The 19,010-nt window shown below is 28.6% G+C and overlaps 2 protein-coding genes across 2 annotated transcripts; both read left to right on the top strand.

The window, feature by feature from the left end:
- The first annotated feature begins 779 nt into the window (after positions 1-779).
- On the top strand, positions 780-6,143 carry LOC145745324 (sodium/glucose cotransporter 1-like). The gene is made up of 14 exons (XM_082563361.1): positions 780-941; positions 1,066-1,242; positions 1,781-1,945; positions 2,540-2,726; positions 3,126-3,331; positions 3,438-3,573; positions 3,754-3,870; positions 4,046-4,187; positions 4,303-4,471; positions 4,637-4,756; positions 5,092-5,187; positions 5,275-5,352; positions 5,484-5,604; positions 5,742-6,143. Exons 1-14 carry the CDS (start codon positions 807-809, stop codon positions 5,936-5,938), a joined length of 2,046 nt encoding a protein of 681 aa, XP_082419487.1. The 5' UTR covers positions 780-806; the 3' UTR covers positions 5,939-6,143.
- Positions 6,144-6,303: 160 nt separating this feature from the next.
- On the top strand, positions 6,304-12,382 carry LOC145744656 (zinc transporter ZIP13-like). Its single transcript, XM_082562562.1, has 9 exons — positions 6,304-6,408; positions 7,001-7,384; positions 7,786-7,899; positions 8,433-8,596; positions 8,748-8,909; positions 9,675-9,815; positions 10,218-10,350; positions 10,914-11,013; positions 11,328-12,382. The coding sequence occupies exons 2-9, from the start codon at positions 7,063-7,065 to the stop codon at positions 11,398-11,400; spliced, it is 1,209 nt and encodes a 402-aa protein (XP_082418688.1). The 5' UTR covers positions 6,304-6,408; positions 7,001-7,062; the 3' UTR covers positions 11,401-12,382.
- Positions 12,383-19,010: the final 6,628 nt, after the last annotated feature.

Genomic DNA, 19,010 nt, shown 5'->3' with positions numbered 1-19,010 from the left:
TGTTATTGTCAATATGTTTTTATGTAGTTTTTTATATATAAGCGTATAATTTTATTGACTTATCCAATTTACTATGCCGCTCAATTCAAACTTGATAAAATGAACGTAAAAAATGTTAGTTTATATAGATTAGTCACATTTAACAGTTTTAATAATTATAAACACGTGTAAAGCTATTAGAATTTCCGCCGGCGTCTATAGCATAAAAATTTCGATACAGTAGTTTATTGTTTAGTGGAGTTAGGTATTTATTTTTAACTTTTTTCAATAAATATTTAGCCTAAATAAAGTAAAAGGTCATACAAGTTTATAATTAAAAAAACATGTTTGTCATGACTTGGCTTTTGAGATGTAGATATTTAAACAGGTTCGGGGAGCTTTTGAAATTCTTAAGTTTATGAAAATTACAATGGAATTTGATCGATCAGATTTGATCGTAACTTACTGCTATTGAAATCTTTTTTTACTTTGTGGTAAATCTTTATATTTGAGCATATTTGATTGATTGGAAAACGAACAAAAGTTTCAAAAGGCTTTAAATTGAAAATTAAATAAAAACGGGAACAAAAAAAGAAGTAAAAAAAAAACTAGTATAAAATAGAGACATTTTCTAGATTTCAGTCACTGCTATCCTGTAAAACTCAATACAATCCTTAAGTGACTTGAGCTTATATAATACAGTTATTGTTTTTACAATGGCAAGTACAATCTAAGTCATGCTTTAATGTTTAAAAGTTTTGTAAATCAAGAATTTTGTTTACAGATTTCTAAAAATTTATTATCGACTATAAGTTAGAAGGAAAATAATGACAACGCCTGCTCCTTCAAGCATTTTGGATACAACTCAATCGTTTTTGGCTTTGCCAACTGCAAATCTTGATTCTGCAGATATTGCAGTTATTGCTATCTACTTTGTGTTTATTTTAGTTGTTGGAATATGGGTAAGAAGAGCTTTGTAGAATTTTTTTCAATTAGTTGTATTTATTTTGACATTTAAAACTTAGATTTTTCTTTAAAATTTGTGACGCCATCAAAATTCTTATATGACGTCATTGCTATTTGCAGGCTATGTGCAGAACAGACCGGAGCAACGTAAACGGATTCTTTTTGGCGGGAAGAAACATCACGTGGTTTCCGGTCGGGGCATCTCTGTTCAGTAGCAATATAGGAAGCGGTCACTTTGTGGGGTTGGCGGGAACAGGGGCGGCCGCTGGGATAGCAGTGGGGGCGTTTGAATGGAATGTAAGTCTCCATTTTATTTTATAATTTTTGCATTTATTTATTGTTGGGTGAAATTATTATATTGTGATATTTTTGGCTAACTCTTATGGTTATTTACGTCAGGGCATGTGTTTATTCATATTTGTGACGTGTTTTGGTAGAAACAGGTTTATTATTTTTAATTATTCATCGAAAACTAGTTTTTCTTTAAAATGATTTATTTTATAAAAGGGTACTGGATTACACATTTTGCTTAAGGGTTTTAAGGATGAATATTTTGTACATTAATGTATATGTTATTTACTGACTAAAGACAAAAACAACGTATTAGGCCTTAAGGCCAAATTATTCTTTTAAATTAAAAAATAAAGGCTTTAGAAAAAGATTAACATATATTATAATTATCAAGATTGAAACTGTAAACCAAAACTTTTTTATTTTTCCTTGGGTAAATTTTCTATACATAAAAGAATACTTACATTTTTTGTTATTAAATTTTAACCAATTTTGTTACTCTTTCAATATTTACTTAAAGAAAGACTATATTGAATTTTTCCAGGCTATGCTGACCTTATATTTTCTTGGTTGGGTTTTTGCACCAATTTACATTTCTGCTGGAGTAGTGACAATGCCTGAATACCTTATGAAAAGATTTGGTGGTCAACGTATTCAGGTTTACATATCCGTGCTTTCAATTCTGCTTTACATATTTACCAAAGTTTCGGTAAGTTTATAAATTTGAAAATCAACGTAGTTCTACAGTTTTTGTAATCAATTTGTTTACTATAGCAGTAGCATAGCATTTTATATGGAATTTTAATTAAAAGATTCTTTTGAAATTTTGTAGTGTTAAGTTGTTAAATTTCATACAAAAGGACATTAAAATTTGTAACATGCTGTAAATTTTAACAAATGGGGATTGATTTACAATCAAATTTTCATCTATACAACCACGGACTTAATTTATCTAATACTTTTACGACGCTCTAAAAATATTTAATAGGCAACTTTTACAAACAAAAATCTAAGTTTTTGTAATCAATTAGTTTACTATAGCAGTAGCATAGTATTTTATATGGAATTTTAATTAAAAGGTTTTTTGAAATTTTGTAGTGTTAAGATGTTAAATTTCATACAAATGACATTAAATGTTATAAAATGCTGTAAATTTTAACAAAAAGAGGATTGATTTACAATCAAATCTTTATCGAGCACCACAGACTTAATTTAACAATCCAATTTTTATTAAAACGCTCTAAAATATTTAATAGGCAACTTTTACAAACAAAAATCTAACCACAGCAACTGTTATTTCTAGGCTGATCTTTTTGCGGGCGCAATTTTTATTCAAGAGGCATTGGGCTGGAATATTTACGTTGCTATGGTAACGCTACTAGCTATAACTGCTTTGTATACGGTAACTGGCGGACTGGCTGCGGTTATTTATACTGACACTGCACAGACGTTTATTATGTTAGCTGGTGCCTTTGTGATGATGATATTGTGTAAGTTTTGTGTTTAGTATTAAATTATATTACTTGGCTTTTCCGTACACATTTTTATAGTTGTAAACTTACACAACATTTATTTTATTTTTTTTGTAAAGTAGACTTCACGACCTAATCATAGAGTAACATCACCTATCTAGCCTCAGTCTTAAGTTTCTTTTAGCAGTTTGGGATATTGCTGGTTAAGTGTTGGCCAAACAGGGGTTTATACCGTTTATAGCGCCTCACACAAGGGTGATTCAGCATAAGAGCAGTGGGAATCGAACCCAGGATGTAGTAAAGTTCCGCTAGTAATTTTGAAGGTCTTTCGACCACTACACCACGCTGCTGATATTTTTTTTAAATAAGGCCATGTTTATGTTTTACTTAACAAGTAGATTTGTGTTTGCTTTTTAGCATTTATACGAGTTGGTGGGTATGAAGGCCTTAAAGTAGAATACATGAAAGCAATTCCGACAATTCGTCCGCCAAACACGACCTGTGGCCTTCCTCGTGCGGATTCTTTTCATGTGCTCAGAAACGCAGTAACTGCTGATTTACCGTGGCCCGGATTGACCTTCGGCCTTACTATATTAGCAACCTGGTACTGGTGCACAGATCAGGTTCGTGCCTTGAAATTTGTTTTATAGTTAATACCCTTATAAGAATAGGCTACCTTTTCATACTTCTACTCTTACATTTTTAAGTAACTTTTCCATCGTTTTTAAGGTAATTGTACAACGAACTTTGGCGGCCAAGAACTTAACGCATGCTAAAGGAGGATGTGTAGCAGCTGGTTTAATGAAAATATTACCGATGTATATGATGGTAATGGTTGGAATGGTCAGCAGGGTTGTTTTTCCAGGTACTTTAAAGTTTTTTGTTAATTGCATTGACGAACTTTCGCTAGACTGGTAAAGGATAACAACAATTTTTTTTATTAAAAAAGTTTTTTATATTCACAGCCTAGTTAAAGAACAATTTTGTTTTGTCTTTTTGTCCTATGTATTGCCTTAAATATGCTGAATAAATTATTTTTTTATAGATGCAGTCGCATGTGCAACACCAGCGGAATGTAAAAGATATTGCGGAACACCTGTGGGTTGTTCTAACGTCGCCTATCCGAAACTTGTCCTGGAAATTATGCCAACTGGATTAAAAGGTTTGCTAATTTATGCAAAGAGTATGGCGATAGAAAAGTGTGTTTTGTGACGTGTTTAAGCTATTTTCATACGCTTGGCTGAAAAGCTAATAATGTTCTTTGGCGCGGCTTGAACTCAAAACCACACTACCAAACAGTTTGAAGAAATACAAATAAAAGTTTACTTTGACTTTAGGTCTCCTTCTTGCGGTAATGATGGCTGCATTAATGTCATCATTGACTTCAGTGTTTAACAGTGCTTCGACGTTGTTCACTTGCGATTTGTGGATGAAAATGAGAAAGAATACCACCCAGTGGGAACTCATGATCGTTGGAAGGTTTGTATAGTTTGTCCTCAATTAAAATGAAATTTTAAAAAGAACATGTAAAATATAAATTTATCTAAAACTATAAAAATATACATTTTAAATACATTACTGTTTTAATTTTCAGGTTGTTCATTTTATTTATGGTCGGAGTCAGTATTGCATGGGTGCCAATTATACAAGTATCCGCAAATGGACAACTCTTTGACTATATTCAATCTATTACCAGTTACCTAGGTCCTCCAATAATGGTGGTTTTTGTTTTGGGAATATTCTGGCCAAGACTAAATGAACCAGTAGGTAGATTTGATATAAACAGATTTAATTACATTTGAATTGCATACGAATTAAAAATTTCATTTACGATATATTAAAAAAGAAAAAATGTTTAGGTATTCAAGATGATTATACTTTTTGCATTATTATTTTTACCAAGTATTGTCCTTTATTTTCTTTTTTAGGGTGCGTTTTGGTCTTTAATGTTGGGTTTGGTTGTTGGTTTAATTCGAATGATTATGGATTTTGTTTTAAGTCCACCTCTTTGCGGAGAAGATGAATATAGGCCAGCGGTATTGTATAAGGTAAATAAAAGCAATTTTTTTATTTTTAATCTTTTATGTCCATAAATGGTTAATCGCTCCCTGTTTAAATAAAGTTGTGTTATAATCTTAGGGATTAAATAAGTAAATATTAGTTACTCACACAGGTTGATTTTTTAGTTATTTGAACAAAGTCTTTATTCCCGTTCCTTTGTCTTTATCTTTTTGGATTTGAAAATTAGTTTCGCCAAAGTTATTTAACAATTATTAGGCCGTTAAACTTTTGTCACATTAAAAGTCATCTTTATTTTTGGTTTGATCTAAATTATTTCACTCGCCAAACTATTACACTTTTTTTAATTATATTGTTTTTTTAGGTCCACTATCTTTATTTTGCCATAATATTAGCTACAGTATCAACAATCGTCGCTGTTGTTGTGAGTTTGTTGACTGAAGAAATACCCAAAGAAAAAGTAAAAAATACTTAAAATATAGAATTTATTAAGAATTCTTTATAAAACTTTATGCTTAGCCATTTGTTATTTTTTATTTAAATCTAGCTTAACAAGTTGACATGGTACACTAGATTTAATGATAACACAGAGAACAACAAAGAACCATCACCAATTGAAAATAAGGTAAAAGTTTATTTTTTAATTTAAAATCTAAATCAAGTTATATTTTTATTAAATTTAAATTTGTACTTAAGGTACTAGTATTAAAAAAATAATAAATTGTTTAAAATATATGCTAAACACTTTGTTATTAGGTTCAAGAAACTGGATTCACAAACTTAAATTTTGTAAATGACAACAATGAGAAGCAAGTGGACAAAGAACCAGAAATTACCCAACAACCCAACTCTTCTGATGACAGTGAGGAACAAGAAGGTATATCTAATTTTACTTGGTTGTTTTTCTCATGCGCTAAAATAAGTTTTTTTGTAGAGGTTTTAATTTTCAACCTATATATAATATTGCTGCGGTTGTTTAATGATTTTTTCCGTTAAAATTGAAATTTTTTTTAGTTTTAGATGAGAGATCATGTATAAGGAAATCAGTTGACCTGTTTTGTGGATTGGACAGCAGGCAATCACAAACTACCACCGAAAATACTCCAATTATTACCGATATTACAGAAAAGAAAATCCCCTCCCAAATCGTTGATTCCTTTGGCCTGTTGATGTTGCTGGTTATGACATTTTTGTTTGGTTACTATGCCTAGATAAAAAAAGACAAGTTTTTTGTACTAAAGTTATTGTTTTTTGCTTAGATTTAGCAAAATATAAAATTTTTATGTTTTTTGTAGAAATTCCGAGTTTTTATACCATTTTCTTTTTTTACGTTTTATATGGGCTACATCAAGAAGTCTTACTTATATCGGTGTTATTTTGTACTGCACTAATTTGAAATAAATTTGTTAAACATAATTAGTTCAATTGCGTTTTGTTTAATCGTTAATATAGTCAAGGTATACCGAGTAAAAAAAAGTAAAAAACTACTACCGATAAGTGTTAGCAAAGAGCTGATGTCGTCGTCGTCGAAATTACGCACGTGACTCTCAGCAAATCGAAAATGGTAAACAATGTGAAAAAGGCAAAGCGCATGGTAGGCGAATTCCAGAACTCAAAACAGCTGTTTCTGCGTATTTTCCTTTTGTGCTACCGTAGGAAAGTTTACACATCTTACTTTCAAGTGAGTGTCATTAGTTTACTAGTTTTGTGTTAAAATTAAACCGCTATTCGCAATATAAGGTTGATAGAAATCAGGTAATTCAAAATTGTTGTAGCAAGCAGCAGTTTTTATCGATACGAACTTCAGAATTTTGACTTAGAAAATGAATGCAAACTTTTCGACGTTTTTTTTAATAAAACTGTCTTAGTATAGTTAATTTAAGCATGGTAAAAACATTATCACTTTAATTAATTGTAGGATTTTTATATATTTCACGTAACCGCATATTTAAAGTACTGCGTATGTTTTCAGACTGATTTCCCCTTTCTCTATTCTTTAACATTAGACTAGACTTTTATTTACCTAACTTGAATAGAGTTTACTTATGTTTGTGCGTAGATGACCGACTATGTATAACTAACATTTAAAATGAGTTAAGGCAAATAGTATTAAAGTTCAATATAATATATTAAATTTTATCACTTGAATAGCTTTATATTAATATCGTGAACCCTTTATAATTTATAAGGAGCCATAATAGTACTTTTATTGTCATTGTAAATTACTTAATATAATTTATGTGTTATTATAAAAGTTTGTTTTTTATTTTTAGTTGCCTGATGCAGTGACAACAGCAACTTTCAAATAAAGATTTCTGAAATAAGTGATTAAAAAATGTGGATATTTTCAATATTTTTTGTATCATTTTTTCTGTTTGGTCTTACTCAGCCCAACGAGCCAGTCTTAAGCATACATCGAGTATCTCAAAACTCACCTAAAACCCTGAGTTTCAACTTGAGTGAAGATTTTGAAAATGACTTTAAAAATATAAATCGCGCAGTAAATTCAAATGATATTGGAAGCAAAGATGAGCTTTATTCTAGAAGCGAGGCGAGTATGTTTGCAATTGCAAGCGCGATGTTGGTTGGCTTAAGTGGTATTTTTCCACTTTTAATTTTGTCGAGGATAAAAGATGGAGTAGCACTTAAAACGGAAGGTAAACACTTTAAATAATTTCAAATAATTTTCAAAGTTTTTAATTACAAGAGTAAACATTTATAACACATTTTTTATTATAAAAACAAGATTTTATTAATTATGGTATTTTGTTAAACACCTCCTTATATAAACAAAAATTAAGAGGTGTGTAAATCATTGTTATTATGTTTTTTATTTTTTGTTTATTATTGGAAAAGAGAAATATGTGAACTTATTTGACTACTTTAAGGTTAATGATCTATTATAGTTTCGTGGTCTAATATAAATAAATTAGTAAATAGGAACTGGCTCCTTTAAATAAACAAACAGCTTTAAATATAGTTATGTCATTCATAAGTTATTTGTCATTAACACTATAAAACATTTAAAAAAAATCTGAATTATCTTAATTTTTTTAAGGTGGTGCAAAAGTTTTGAACAGGCTTTTAAGTTTTGCGGTTGGAGGTCTGTTGGGTGATGTGTTTCTTCATTTATTACCGGAGTCTTGGGATCATTTACAATTTAACAATGAAGGTAAAATAAATCCTCAAATTGATAATTGGATAAAATTATATCATTTTAAATTGCCAAATTTTTTTTTAAATTTCTAAATTTAAAAAAAAGGTATTATGTGATTTTTAATTTTTTCACAACTCTTAAATAAATCAAAATCGAATTTTTGGTTTAACAAACAAATACCACATATTGTTAAATTTTTAGGGGTATAAATTTAATGTTCGTTAAAGGTAAAACCGTTAAAACTTGGTAGTTATTAATGGCATGCCACATAGTGTTTCCTTGTTGTTTTAAAATACCCGGGAAGGAAGTTATACTTCTCAATTTTCACAAATTAGTTTCAAGTTTCAAGAAAATAACAGGACACACTTTTTTGATTTTTTTTCAATAAACATTTGCAAAAAAATTGCAAATGAACATTTTTAAAATGTCTTACAAAATTATTATTTGTCATTTTTTTACTAGTATTTTGTGTATATATATATATATAAACATAAAATTTAAACAAATATTAAAAGTAATTTGATGAATGAATATTTTTATTATTTTAGATGGTTCTCATAATCATTGGCCAGCCATGGGAAATGGTTTATGGATTTTAGTTGGTTTAATCAGCTTTTTATTACTGGAAAAAACTTTTCCTGAAAATACTCCAAACACAGAAGAATCTGATGATATTGAAGATTTAGATCGGTTAAATCATAACACAAAAGAGGTAAAGAAATTGTATTTTTTATGCCGTAAAATGTAATATTGCTAAAAGAATTGGTTATATTATTTCGATCCCCCAAAAAATATTATATAAATTTTTATATTTTTATTTAGATTTCGTACTGGTATATATTAAAATTAATTTGTTATTTTAGATAATAAAGCTGAACCAAAATGGTAATAACAACACAAAATCTTATTCAAATGGTTTTTCGAATCACCATCAACCAAATCAGAATCTATGCGAAATAAAAACTAAAGTTTCAAATCATCAAAATATTAAACATGAAAATGAAAATAATGAAACGAAAATCAAGGTAACTATTGTTATATATAAATTATTTTGTAAAAGAGTTATTGGTATAAAGTTTTTTTGTTTACATATTATATATTTTTGTTCATCAAGCAAATAGCTGATTGATTACATTTTGTTTTGGTAGGCTAAATTTATTTTAGAAACAAACAAGTTACTCATATCCATACAAAACCGAAAATAGTGTGTATGCAGCATATTAGTTTACAGATTAGTTAAATATAAAGTTAGTTATTATTTGTTTTGTAAATAGATTGCACAACACTAAAAAATGCATATGTCATGTGGTTTCTGGTTAGAGATATTATCAGTATGTTTAAATAGGAAACTGAGGACCGATTTTTTACTGTGAAAACTTTCCACATATGGACTAACTTTTGTTGTATTGCTTTTTTAAAAAATTTTAAATTTTTTAATGTTTTGTAGAATTATATTATAAATAGGCAAAAGGTTAAAAAATGTTATTAGTAAGTTAAATACATATGTTAGATTTTAATATGCACCCTTCAACCATTTGCAATATACCTATAATATTTAGAATTTGCAATATATAATTCCTATAATATTCTAGAATTTTAAATTTTTGTATTTTTATTTAAATTAAATTTGTTTTAGTAATTTTTTTTTTTAATTGTGCATTAAACACATTATCCCTTCATTTACACAATTGTTAATAATGCACATGCATTACAAAATTAAAAAATGAAGCAATTGTCAAAATTAAAAAATTAAACAAAACAAAATATTATTTTTATCTTATTTTTTACAGGCCAGTGGTTATCTAAACCTCCTAGCTAACTGCATAGATAATTTCACCCATGGGTTAGCGGTGGGTGGAAGTTATTTGGTCAGTAGAAGAGTAGGAGTCTTAACTACGATGGCTATATTACTACACGAAATACCTCATGAGGTAAGTTTTTGTAATTGTTAAATTTGTGGGAATGGCGGTTGCGGTAATTGAACATAGGACCCCAGTCTTGCAAGCATAAGATTTTTAATGCTTTTTTATCAAGAATATGGGTGTTTATAATATTTGCCACAAATTTAGTATTTTTATTTTATATCTTATACTAAATTGCTTAAAATATATTTAAAATAAGAATATGGTGTAATTAAAATTGTTTGGTGATCTTTAACAACTTGCAAATCATCATTTTTTCAATTCTGCTTTAGAATTGCAATCCAAACTTTTGTTATTCAAATGTCAGGGATATTAAAAGTTGTTGTTTTTCTCTATAATTGTTTTGCAAATCATCAGTTTCTTCGCATGGCCAACTTTAGTATGACGTCATGCTCTGTTTTTATGTTCTAGATCGGTGACTTTGCAATTTTATTGCGCGCTGGTTTCAATCGTTGGGAAGCTGCTAAACTTCAAGTTTTAACCGCTAGCGGCGGAATTTTGGGTGCTATTGTTGCTCTTATGGCTGAATCAGCTAAATCAGCAGGTAACACAAATAATTAAGATCATTAAAAGCCATTGACACTGACTTATTTTAAAATTACATTAGATTCTTGTTGAATTGATTTAACACGATTTGTTCGAAAGACAATAAAATGTCTTTGTTTAAATTAAGGTTAATGCGGAAAACAAACTGTCTTGTCCTAGTTTTAACTTTTTTTTATTTTTTTAAACAATTTTATTCACACTATTCCATTAATTTTCACACTTCCAAAATAAGGGTTCAAAAAATTAAGTTTTGCCAAGTTTTACAAGTTCGTAAAATAGTAATAATAGGAATACACCTATTTTAACGTTACTTTTAGTTAATCTAATCATCTATTTATTGTCACATGTAATATGGTCACTTTAGTACAATGTTATATATTTATTTTTATTAACGTTGACCACAAAAAAAACGCAAAAAATAGCGTTCGAAAATTATAGGCTATTTTTTAACCTCGTAATTTTCGGAATTATGATATTTAAAAAATCACACAATGTAACCGTTGTACTGTGGCCTTATATCACGTGACTCAGGGTTAAGTGACGTTGTTACTTTATTTTCAGGTGACCAGGTGGCTTGGATTTTACCATTTACATCGGGCGGGTTTATCTACGTCGCTCTATGTACAGTTGTACCCGACATTTTAAAAGAAAAATCGCCAAAGTAAGATATTTACTACTATTATTAAATATTTATTTTTTTTAAATAAATACATATTGTTATCTAAACCTTTTTTGTAAAATTTTTTGTTTTGAATTTTTTTCGTAATTTTTTACCGTTTCCGGCAAGCCTATGTGTTGCTGCAACATTTTTTAATTAAAGAAGCGTGCATAAGTGTTCAATGCATCAACACATTGCACGTATATTTAAAATATAATTTTAGGGTATACTGTATCAAAACATTTTTTTTACATCTAAAAAAACGTAACTATTTTATATTTTCAAAAGTAATTAGAATTTTTTTTATTTTTTTCCAGAGAGTCGTTTATTCAGATCTTGTTTATTTTGCTTGCAATCTTTATTATGCAAGCTGTCAGTTTTATCGAGTGAACTTTGAACAACAGTGTTCGTAACATTGCATTGCGAAATAACATGTACCGTTAACAACTTACAAATAGATTATCATGCTTACATACGTAAATTTCGAACAAGGGTAGTGTTAATATAAGGTTAAAGCGGTATATAAATATAAAATTTTAGTTATATTTTTGTTTAATTTACGTATTTAACATGTTTTTATTTTCGATATTTTTAGAATTGGGTAAATTTTTAATAGAAGCTAATGTAGATTTTAAAGCATTTTGATTTTAATTTTACTTGCCTTATTTTCGTGTTGTTGCAAACCGGAAACTATTTTTTAGTTGAATTATGCGGATGAAATCTAATTTTCGAAACAAGTTTTTATTACAACTTGCTTTATTTTAATATTGCGTCAAAAAAGTGTTATAGTAGATAACCTAATACACATTTTAGGACCCAAAACCATTCAGATCAAGTGCAATGATTGTTTTTATGCAATATAGTGTTTTTTTCTCGTATTATTTGTTTTGTGCAGTATATTTTACTGAACTACTTCTTATGTAGCATGTTTATTCGTTAAGATTTAAAAATACTCCCTATCATCATCTAGCGGCCGCCTTTTAATCATTTTTTTAATCAACATTTTTTTGGAGCATTACGAAAAATCTACCTTTTTCGATCAAAATTTTTGATGTTGTCAGTCTTTAATTATTTTTTTAATTCAATATTTTTTTATCAACCTTATGTCCACTGTTTTTAACCGTTGCATTATTAAAATTTTAAACAACTGTTTTCCATTTTTTACTCTTTAAAATATTTAAAAAAATGATATACACTTTATTTAAAAAAAAGGGGTTTTGTATGATAATTATTCAGTTGAAGTATCATTTAAAGAGATGAACTCTTTAAGTATATTTTATTTGTTCGTACTTTTACTTTTTATGTTTACAACAAGTATATATTTTTAATCATCCTAATTTTTTTAAAAGTGGGGTTAATTAAATAAATATATTTATACAGTGTTGCAGTCATATTTTATTTTTATAAGGACGCAACTAATCTACCTGCTTTCTTTTAAAAAAAAATAGTATTTTTTTTTATCTTGTCATTTTTTAATTTGGTAAAAACTTGGAGTTTACAATTATTTTTTTTAAATCTATTTAAAAATTGAAGCATATTTGTTAATAAATGATTATCTTAAAGTGGGTGTTTTGGTTTGGTGACCATGCCATAACATACTTAAAATCTTTATGTAAACATTAATACTTTTGGCATGTTTTAAATCATTAAATTTATTTTGTCATTTTTTCCCGTCACATTGTTGTAATATTAATTGTATATCGTATCTATTATTTACTTTTATCAATGTGCAAAAAAAAAAAAAAAAAAACGGGGGGAGCGTAAGAGGAAAGGTATGCGGGGTTGGATAAGAGGATAGGGTAGCCCGGAAGGGGTAAGAAAGTAAGTAAGGCACGGTGGGTAGCTGGGCGGAAATGACGTCACAATCCCGATGTGCCACATTTTTATTGCCAGTTTTTGATAACTGCAAGCCGGCGCTAGAAAACTTTTTTGTGTTTTTTTTTTGTAAAAGTTTTACTAAACTGCAAATTAATGCAAAAGGATTATTTAATTTAAATGTTAACGTTTACGGTTTTAATTTTTACAAATTAAAGTTAACGAAGTTAATGTATTGTGTAACGAATCACTATTTAACGAAGTTATTTTTTTGGTTAATTGCCCACCTATGAGTATAATAATAAACCGGCAGCGTGGTGTAATGGAAAGAGCACTTGCTACACCATCCTAAGGTCGTGGGTTCAATCCCCACTGCTCTCATGCTGTAGCGACCTTGAGTAAGGCGATATAAACGGCATGAACTCCTGTACTTTATCAGCAGAATAATTATCGGGCAATTATAATCTATATAATATACAAAACTGCTAAAAGGCAACTTGATACCGGGTTGTTGTAAATGATGCTGTGTTAGGTCGCGCATTCGACCATTCCACATCGAGGATAAATATATATGCAAAAAATATATTTATATATATGAAAATTGGAAATTCGCAAATTTCGGGATTACCCTTTATTCCCGCGGTTTCAAAAAAATGTCTAAGTTAAGTCTGCTAGCAATTCGTTTTACACACGTGCTTTTAATTTTTAAATAGGTTTTAGAAAACAGATATTGGTTTATGAAGAAGTGACGTTTGGGTTTAAATTGCAAATACAATCTACAATTCTTTTGATTTTATGTAGGCAACTTTTTACGTAAATAAAAAAGAACAAATTTTTTGCAATGTCGAAGTGTTGCAACAAAGATCAAAATGAAACGGAATCACAAATTGGTAATAATTATTGAGGTTTTGTTGTTAAAAAAATGTCCAAAAAATGTTTTTAATTTCAAATGCATAAACAGCTTAATCAAGTTATTGTTTTGAAAATGTGCTTTGGTGTTTGACTGGCAGCGTGGTGTAGTGGTAAGAACACTTGCTACATCACCATGAGGTCGTGGGTTTAATCCCCACTGCTCTAATGCTGTAGCGCCCTTGAGTAAGGTGCTATAAACGGTATAAGCTCCTGCTGAGCCACCACTTAATCAGCAGCATAATTACCAGGCAATTATAATCTATAATATCCCAAACAGCCACAGGCAACTCGAGACAGGGCCGGAGTAATTGATATAACTCTATGTTTAGGTGGTGCATTCAACCTTTCCACATCAAGGATAAAAATATATACAAGAAAAAAAAAACTTTTAGACTTTAAAACAAGTTATATTTTCAGTGAAGTCAAAATCAAAATCTTCAACATTTACAGCAACTAAAAGCTACAAAAATAAAATATTGCTATTTGGAATCGTCATAGTAATATCTGCTATTGTTGCTTTTGTAATAGGTTTGTACAATTCAAAGATTTTAACTAATGCAGCCTAATTTTATTTTAAATAGGCTATACATATTTATACCAATTTGTAAAGGTTTATAATAATGTTACATATTTTAATAAGTTTGTGTTTTTTCTATTTTAAAATTAACATTTACCTTCTATAGCGTTTACGAGAACAAACAATTATGATGAAAGCCAGGAACAATTTAGTGGTGAAATTCAGTTGGAACGAACAAGAGAAGAAATTATCGAGTGGCATGATGACTTCGTTGACATCAATTCACCCCAAGCCAAAGCTCTTGTGGACAAAATTAAACCAAAGGTTTGTAGCTTTTGAATTATTATTGATCTTATGAATTAGACTTTTAGGGATCACTTGTAGTTTAAGGTCTTTAAATGAACTTTTAAACAAAACAGTTTTCGCAATATATGTTATGTACTCTAACTGTACTACCATAATATACATATATACCTTTTTTTGTAAATTGAATGGAGAATAAAGATAAATTGTATATAATATTATTTTTATTTTATTTTAAGATATGTATAGTTAAGTGAGTTGGATAAATTGGTTAAATAAAAATATAGCTACATTTTTTTAGATAACAGCGGCTTTAGAGTCCGAAGGATTTAACTTAGACAAAGTTGAAATTACAGCTCTAGAACCTGATGAAAAAATTGATGTCACATTATTGAAAAATACTAAAAATGAAGTAATTGATGAAAGATTTTTTCAAGGAAGAGCTGTTGAGGTCGAGAATGATATTAATTTTAAAACTGTAAGTTTTTTTAACGCTAATTCATACAAATATAAAATATATTTTTAGTTTTTTTTATACAGGCTTTTGTATTCTATCTTTAATTTGAAATTGGATTATTTTTATGTTGATTTTACATTATGGGATATAATATTATGCTTTAAAGCTGTGGTTTGAAATAAACAGACCTAAAAAAACTGCACTTTTTTAACATTTCAATCAAAAATACCTAACAGAATATATAAAATATAGTAAGAAAGAGCAGAAGTATATATTAGGAGTACTATAGACAATTTATTAAGGTAAAGTAAAGTAGAATAATCATTTTGATATTAAAAAATTTGCTTTATTATTTTAATATTTACTTCAGTATAAAGATGTTCAGTCAGTTAAAGTTAAGGTTAAAACTTATGGGTCCCCTGTTAAAAATGCAGCAGTCATGGGCAGTGCGGGGTCTGACCCACAAACATGGGGCCAAGTTGGAAATGCTGTATCAGCTAGACTTAGAAGCGTTGGTTTAAACACAAGGGTAAAAGAAATCCAACGTAAGAGATGAATGGTTTTTATGTAGTTAAAAAAAAAGTTTTTATTTTTGAGCCTTAATTTAGAGAGTAAATGTTGTTTTAGACCCCTAACATGGCAAAGAAATAAATTAGTCTAATTGTAAATTGCCGATAATGTGTAGGATAAGCAACATTATTGAAACCAAAAAATATTTGGTCCAATAATATGTATGTATCAAATTGGGCAAAAATTACAAGGTTATATTTACAATCTTTTTAAAACAAATAATTTTATTTTAGCTCAACAAGATTTTATCTACACTGTTAGTCAAGTAATTCAATACCAGCCACTTGCAGTTACCACGACAGAAGCCCCCAAAGCAAAAAGTATTTTCTTTTCTTTTAAAACATTCTCATATTTAAAAAAATTACCTAAGTTTTCAGTTTTGATCACTACTGGCAAGAATTTGTTACCAAGTTCATTAATCAAGCAATATTAAGATTAATAACATTTAAAACTGCCAAAGGCAGTCACAAAGGGAATATGTAACAATATGATTTTGCTTTTAAGTTCAAAATAGGATCTACCAATTAAAAATATTCATGGTATTATTGTTAATAATCCTTTATATTAAAATAGGTGTTTTCCCAACCCTGTTTAAAGTTGACTTTGGCAGTTTACGATATTTTTTTAATCATTTATATGCTAAAGGGAAGCAATTTTTTTAACCACTATGCTATTTGTTAAATAGGCTTAAACTTATATTAGTTAAACATTACATTTATTTTTTTTAATTGTGTTTTAATAGTTTTTGAAGCTAACTGCTTAACCACTGTGGGTAAGGCACATATAATCCAAGCAGAACAGAATCAGAAATACTATTTTCACTGTACTTCTATATGTAAGAAACCTTACTACGAGGTTGCTGGAGGAACAGATAACATGTTTCACAGTTGGGAATTCTTATGCACACTAGCTTGGGCAGTTGGATTTTCAACGGCAAGTATAATATTGGAAACAGAAAATGGGCCAGCGATCTTTGTAATGGTGTAAGACCAGCGTGCTCATGATTTAACTTTTTTTTTTATTTCCGCAGTTTTAGAATAGAGTTAAATCAAGTTAAGTAACCTTTTTTATATTTACGTTCATTGATTCTCGATTCGGGAAGGTCAAAAACAGAGTAAAAATTTGTGAGGGATCAAACATAGGACCTAATGTAGAGAAACCAAACGTTCAGGACACTACACAATGCTGTTGATTTAAACCTTTTTGCTATTGTGTTAGATTAAGCGAGTACTTCTACTAAATTATATTAAGCCAATAACTATAGGTGGACAATGTTAACAAAAAAAGTTATTTTTTTGAATGGTAATTAGGTGTACAATACATTAGCTTTATTAACATTGTTTAGTTAAATCAGAAGGAAAGTAACAAAAGTTAATGATAACCCTAAAATTTAATTTAAACGAACAATTTTTTTTGTAAAACATTGATATACAACTAACTATGTTACTTTTTATCAAAACAAACTTTGGATTTGTAAAACTTTTAAAAACTAATGTATTAACTGTTTGGTGCCTATCTTTGCCAATAACCATGTTAATATTATACTAATACCAAAACTTAGGTGTATTCAAAATCTTAACTATTTAAAAAAATTATTAAATTTTTAGGAAGAAGGTGAAGGGTTGTTAGAAGTTATTGAGCAGGGTGCTCAATGGTTGGTTCCCATGAATAGAACAATTCGCAAAGCAGATTGGCTTGGAAAACGGACTGATACAAGATTTTATCAGTACACGGCAATTGTAAAAAGTAAAAGAAACTTACTTTGTTCTTACCTAGCTTACTTAACTTATTTATTTTAAAAATTAAAAAAACAAAAAAAAATAATGGTAATAATGGTTCAAGTAAATTATGTAATAACAGAAAATAAATGGAGTTATTTTTTTAGGTGTGGGTCCAGTTATTACCCCAACTACACCTCCACCCCCAACCTTAGGAATAATTCACCCATTTTTTCCCAGTTTGTTTATACACCCGACGACGACTACTAATATGTGGGTTGAACCAACCCCAACCCCGACAACTAAAGTTGGTATTCAATCAGTTGGCAACCCTAAGACAATGATGGTGTTGTTTAATGATCTGTATAATCCTTTGTGGCCCAAGAAAAGGGAAAATCCAAGGTAAAGAAATTTAAATTTAATTAATTTTTTTGAACTAAAGGTTGTTGTAATGTTAAAATTTTTTTTATATATTTTTAGGTAAATTTTAAAATGAAGTAGTTATGTCCTAATTAACTGTTTTATTTTAATGTAACTACCCTTTTTCGTTGTTGTTGCGCAGCATATTTTATTCAAGTGATCATGAAGATTCAATTCGTTATCGAAAGGATGTAATTGACCGGGTATGTCATTAATGCAATTATTAAAATTATTTAAATCTTATAAATTAGCTTCTAATTTGTTGTGAAAGTACTTGAATTGTAAATATGTGATTATTATGTGAAAAAATGTCAAATTTCTGCATGTTAGTTTTATTAGAATGTATTACTTTTGTTTACTTACAAATATTACTTACAGATTTTAAACTATTTGGAAAAAAAAGGATTTTATTCAGTAAAGGACGAAGGTTTATATCCAGCCTTAAATGAAGAAAATAGAATTGCCTTTTTTATAACTATAAATGATGACGCTGAAAATTTTGTTCAAGTACATTTTTTATATATTTGACCTGTTAAAATATAATGAAGGCAAAAAGTTATAAATGAATTAATTTTTTTATAATCCTCTAGTATTTTAAAGGTAAATTGTTTTTATTTTTGGTTTATTTTTTATCTTTTTACTGAAATTTAATTACTTTTAGGTTATAAAAACATTGGATAGTTTGGAGTGGGGTAATTTTTATGTTCAAATGTACAAAGATCTAAAAGTCAATACAAAAAGATTTCTAGGCAGTGTTAGATGTAGGTTCGAATCAAAAAAGTTATTTTTTGTTTGCACATACAACTTAACAAATGTATAAAAGTTTTTTTTGTATTTTTAGTGACCAAAAAGGGAAAAGAAGCTTTAGAAAAATATGATAATTCATTGTAAAAGAATTTTGATATACTGGTTGATTGTAAATTTATTTAGGTTGCTTGATGATTTTTTACACTTTTTATTAAATATTAAAAATCTAGGTGGGTTCGTATCAGTGTATGTATTCTAATAAATAATAGATTTTTTAAACATGTTTTTATGTGTTTTATGTAATTTTATGTACATAATTAAATAAAAGCAAATTGTTTTTCAATATTTTTATTGTTTACTTTCTCGTTAGACAGATTCGATTACAGGTGTTAACCTTAAAATTTAACGAGATTCTATTTACTAAACCTGTTAAAAAATGAGTTAAATAAATATCACCTTCTGTTGCTTGTTGACTTTTATTGTTATAAGTCAATAAAATATGGGAATATTGGCAGACGGGGACAAATCATAAATTCGCTGT

The sequence above is a fragment of the Corella eumyota genome, chromosome 3 (assembly GCF_963082875.1).
Source record: "Corella eumyota chromosome 3, kaCorEumy4.1, whole genome shotgun sequence".
In the NCBI taxonomy this organism is placed as follows: domain Eukaryota; kingdom Metazoa; phylum Chordata; class Ascidiacea; order Phlebobranchia; family Corellidae; genus Corella; species Corella eumyota.
Note: the sequence above shows the minus strand (reverse complement) of the source record. Positions and strands in the feature narration are given on the sequence as shown.

Coding starts and splice junctions, on each gene's coding strand:
- LOC145745324 (XM_082563361.1), top strand. CDS start 807: ATGACAACGCCTGCTCCTTCAAGCATTTTGGATACAACTCAATCGTTT. Junction 3,574..3,753: donor CAGCAGGGTTGTTTTTCCAG/GTACTTTAAAGT, acceptor ATTTTTTTATAG/ATGCAGTCGCATGTGCAACA. Junction 5,605..5,741: donor TGACAGTGAGGAACAAGAAG/GTATATCTAATT, acceptor AATTTTTTTTAG/TTTTAGATGAGAGATCATGT.
- LOC145744656 (XM_082562562.1), top strand. CDS start 7,063: ATGTGGATATTTTCAATATTTTTTGTATCATTTTTTCTGTTTGGTCTT. Junction 7,385..7,785: donor AGTAGCACTTAAAACGGAAG/GTAAACACTTTA, acceptor AATTTTTTTAAG/GTGGTGCAAAAGTTTTGAAC. Junction 8,910..9,674: donor ATAATGAAACGAAAATCAAG/GTAACTATTGTT, acceptor TATTTTTTACAG/GCCAGTGGTTATCTAAACCT.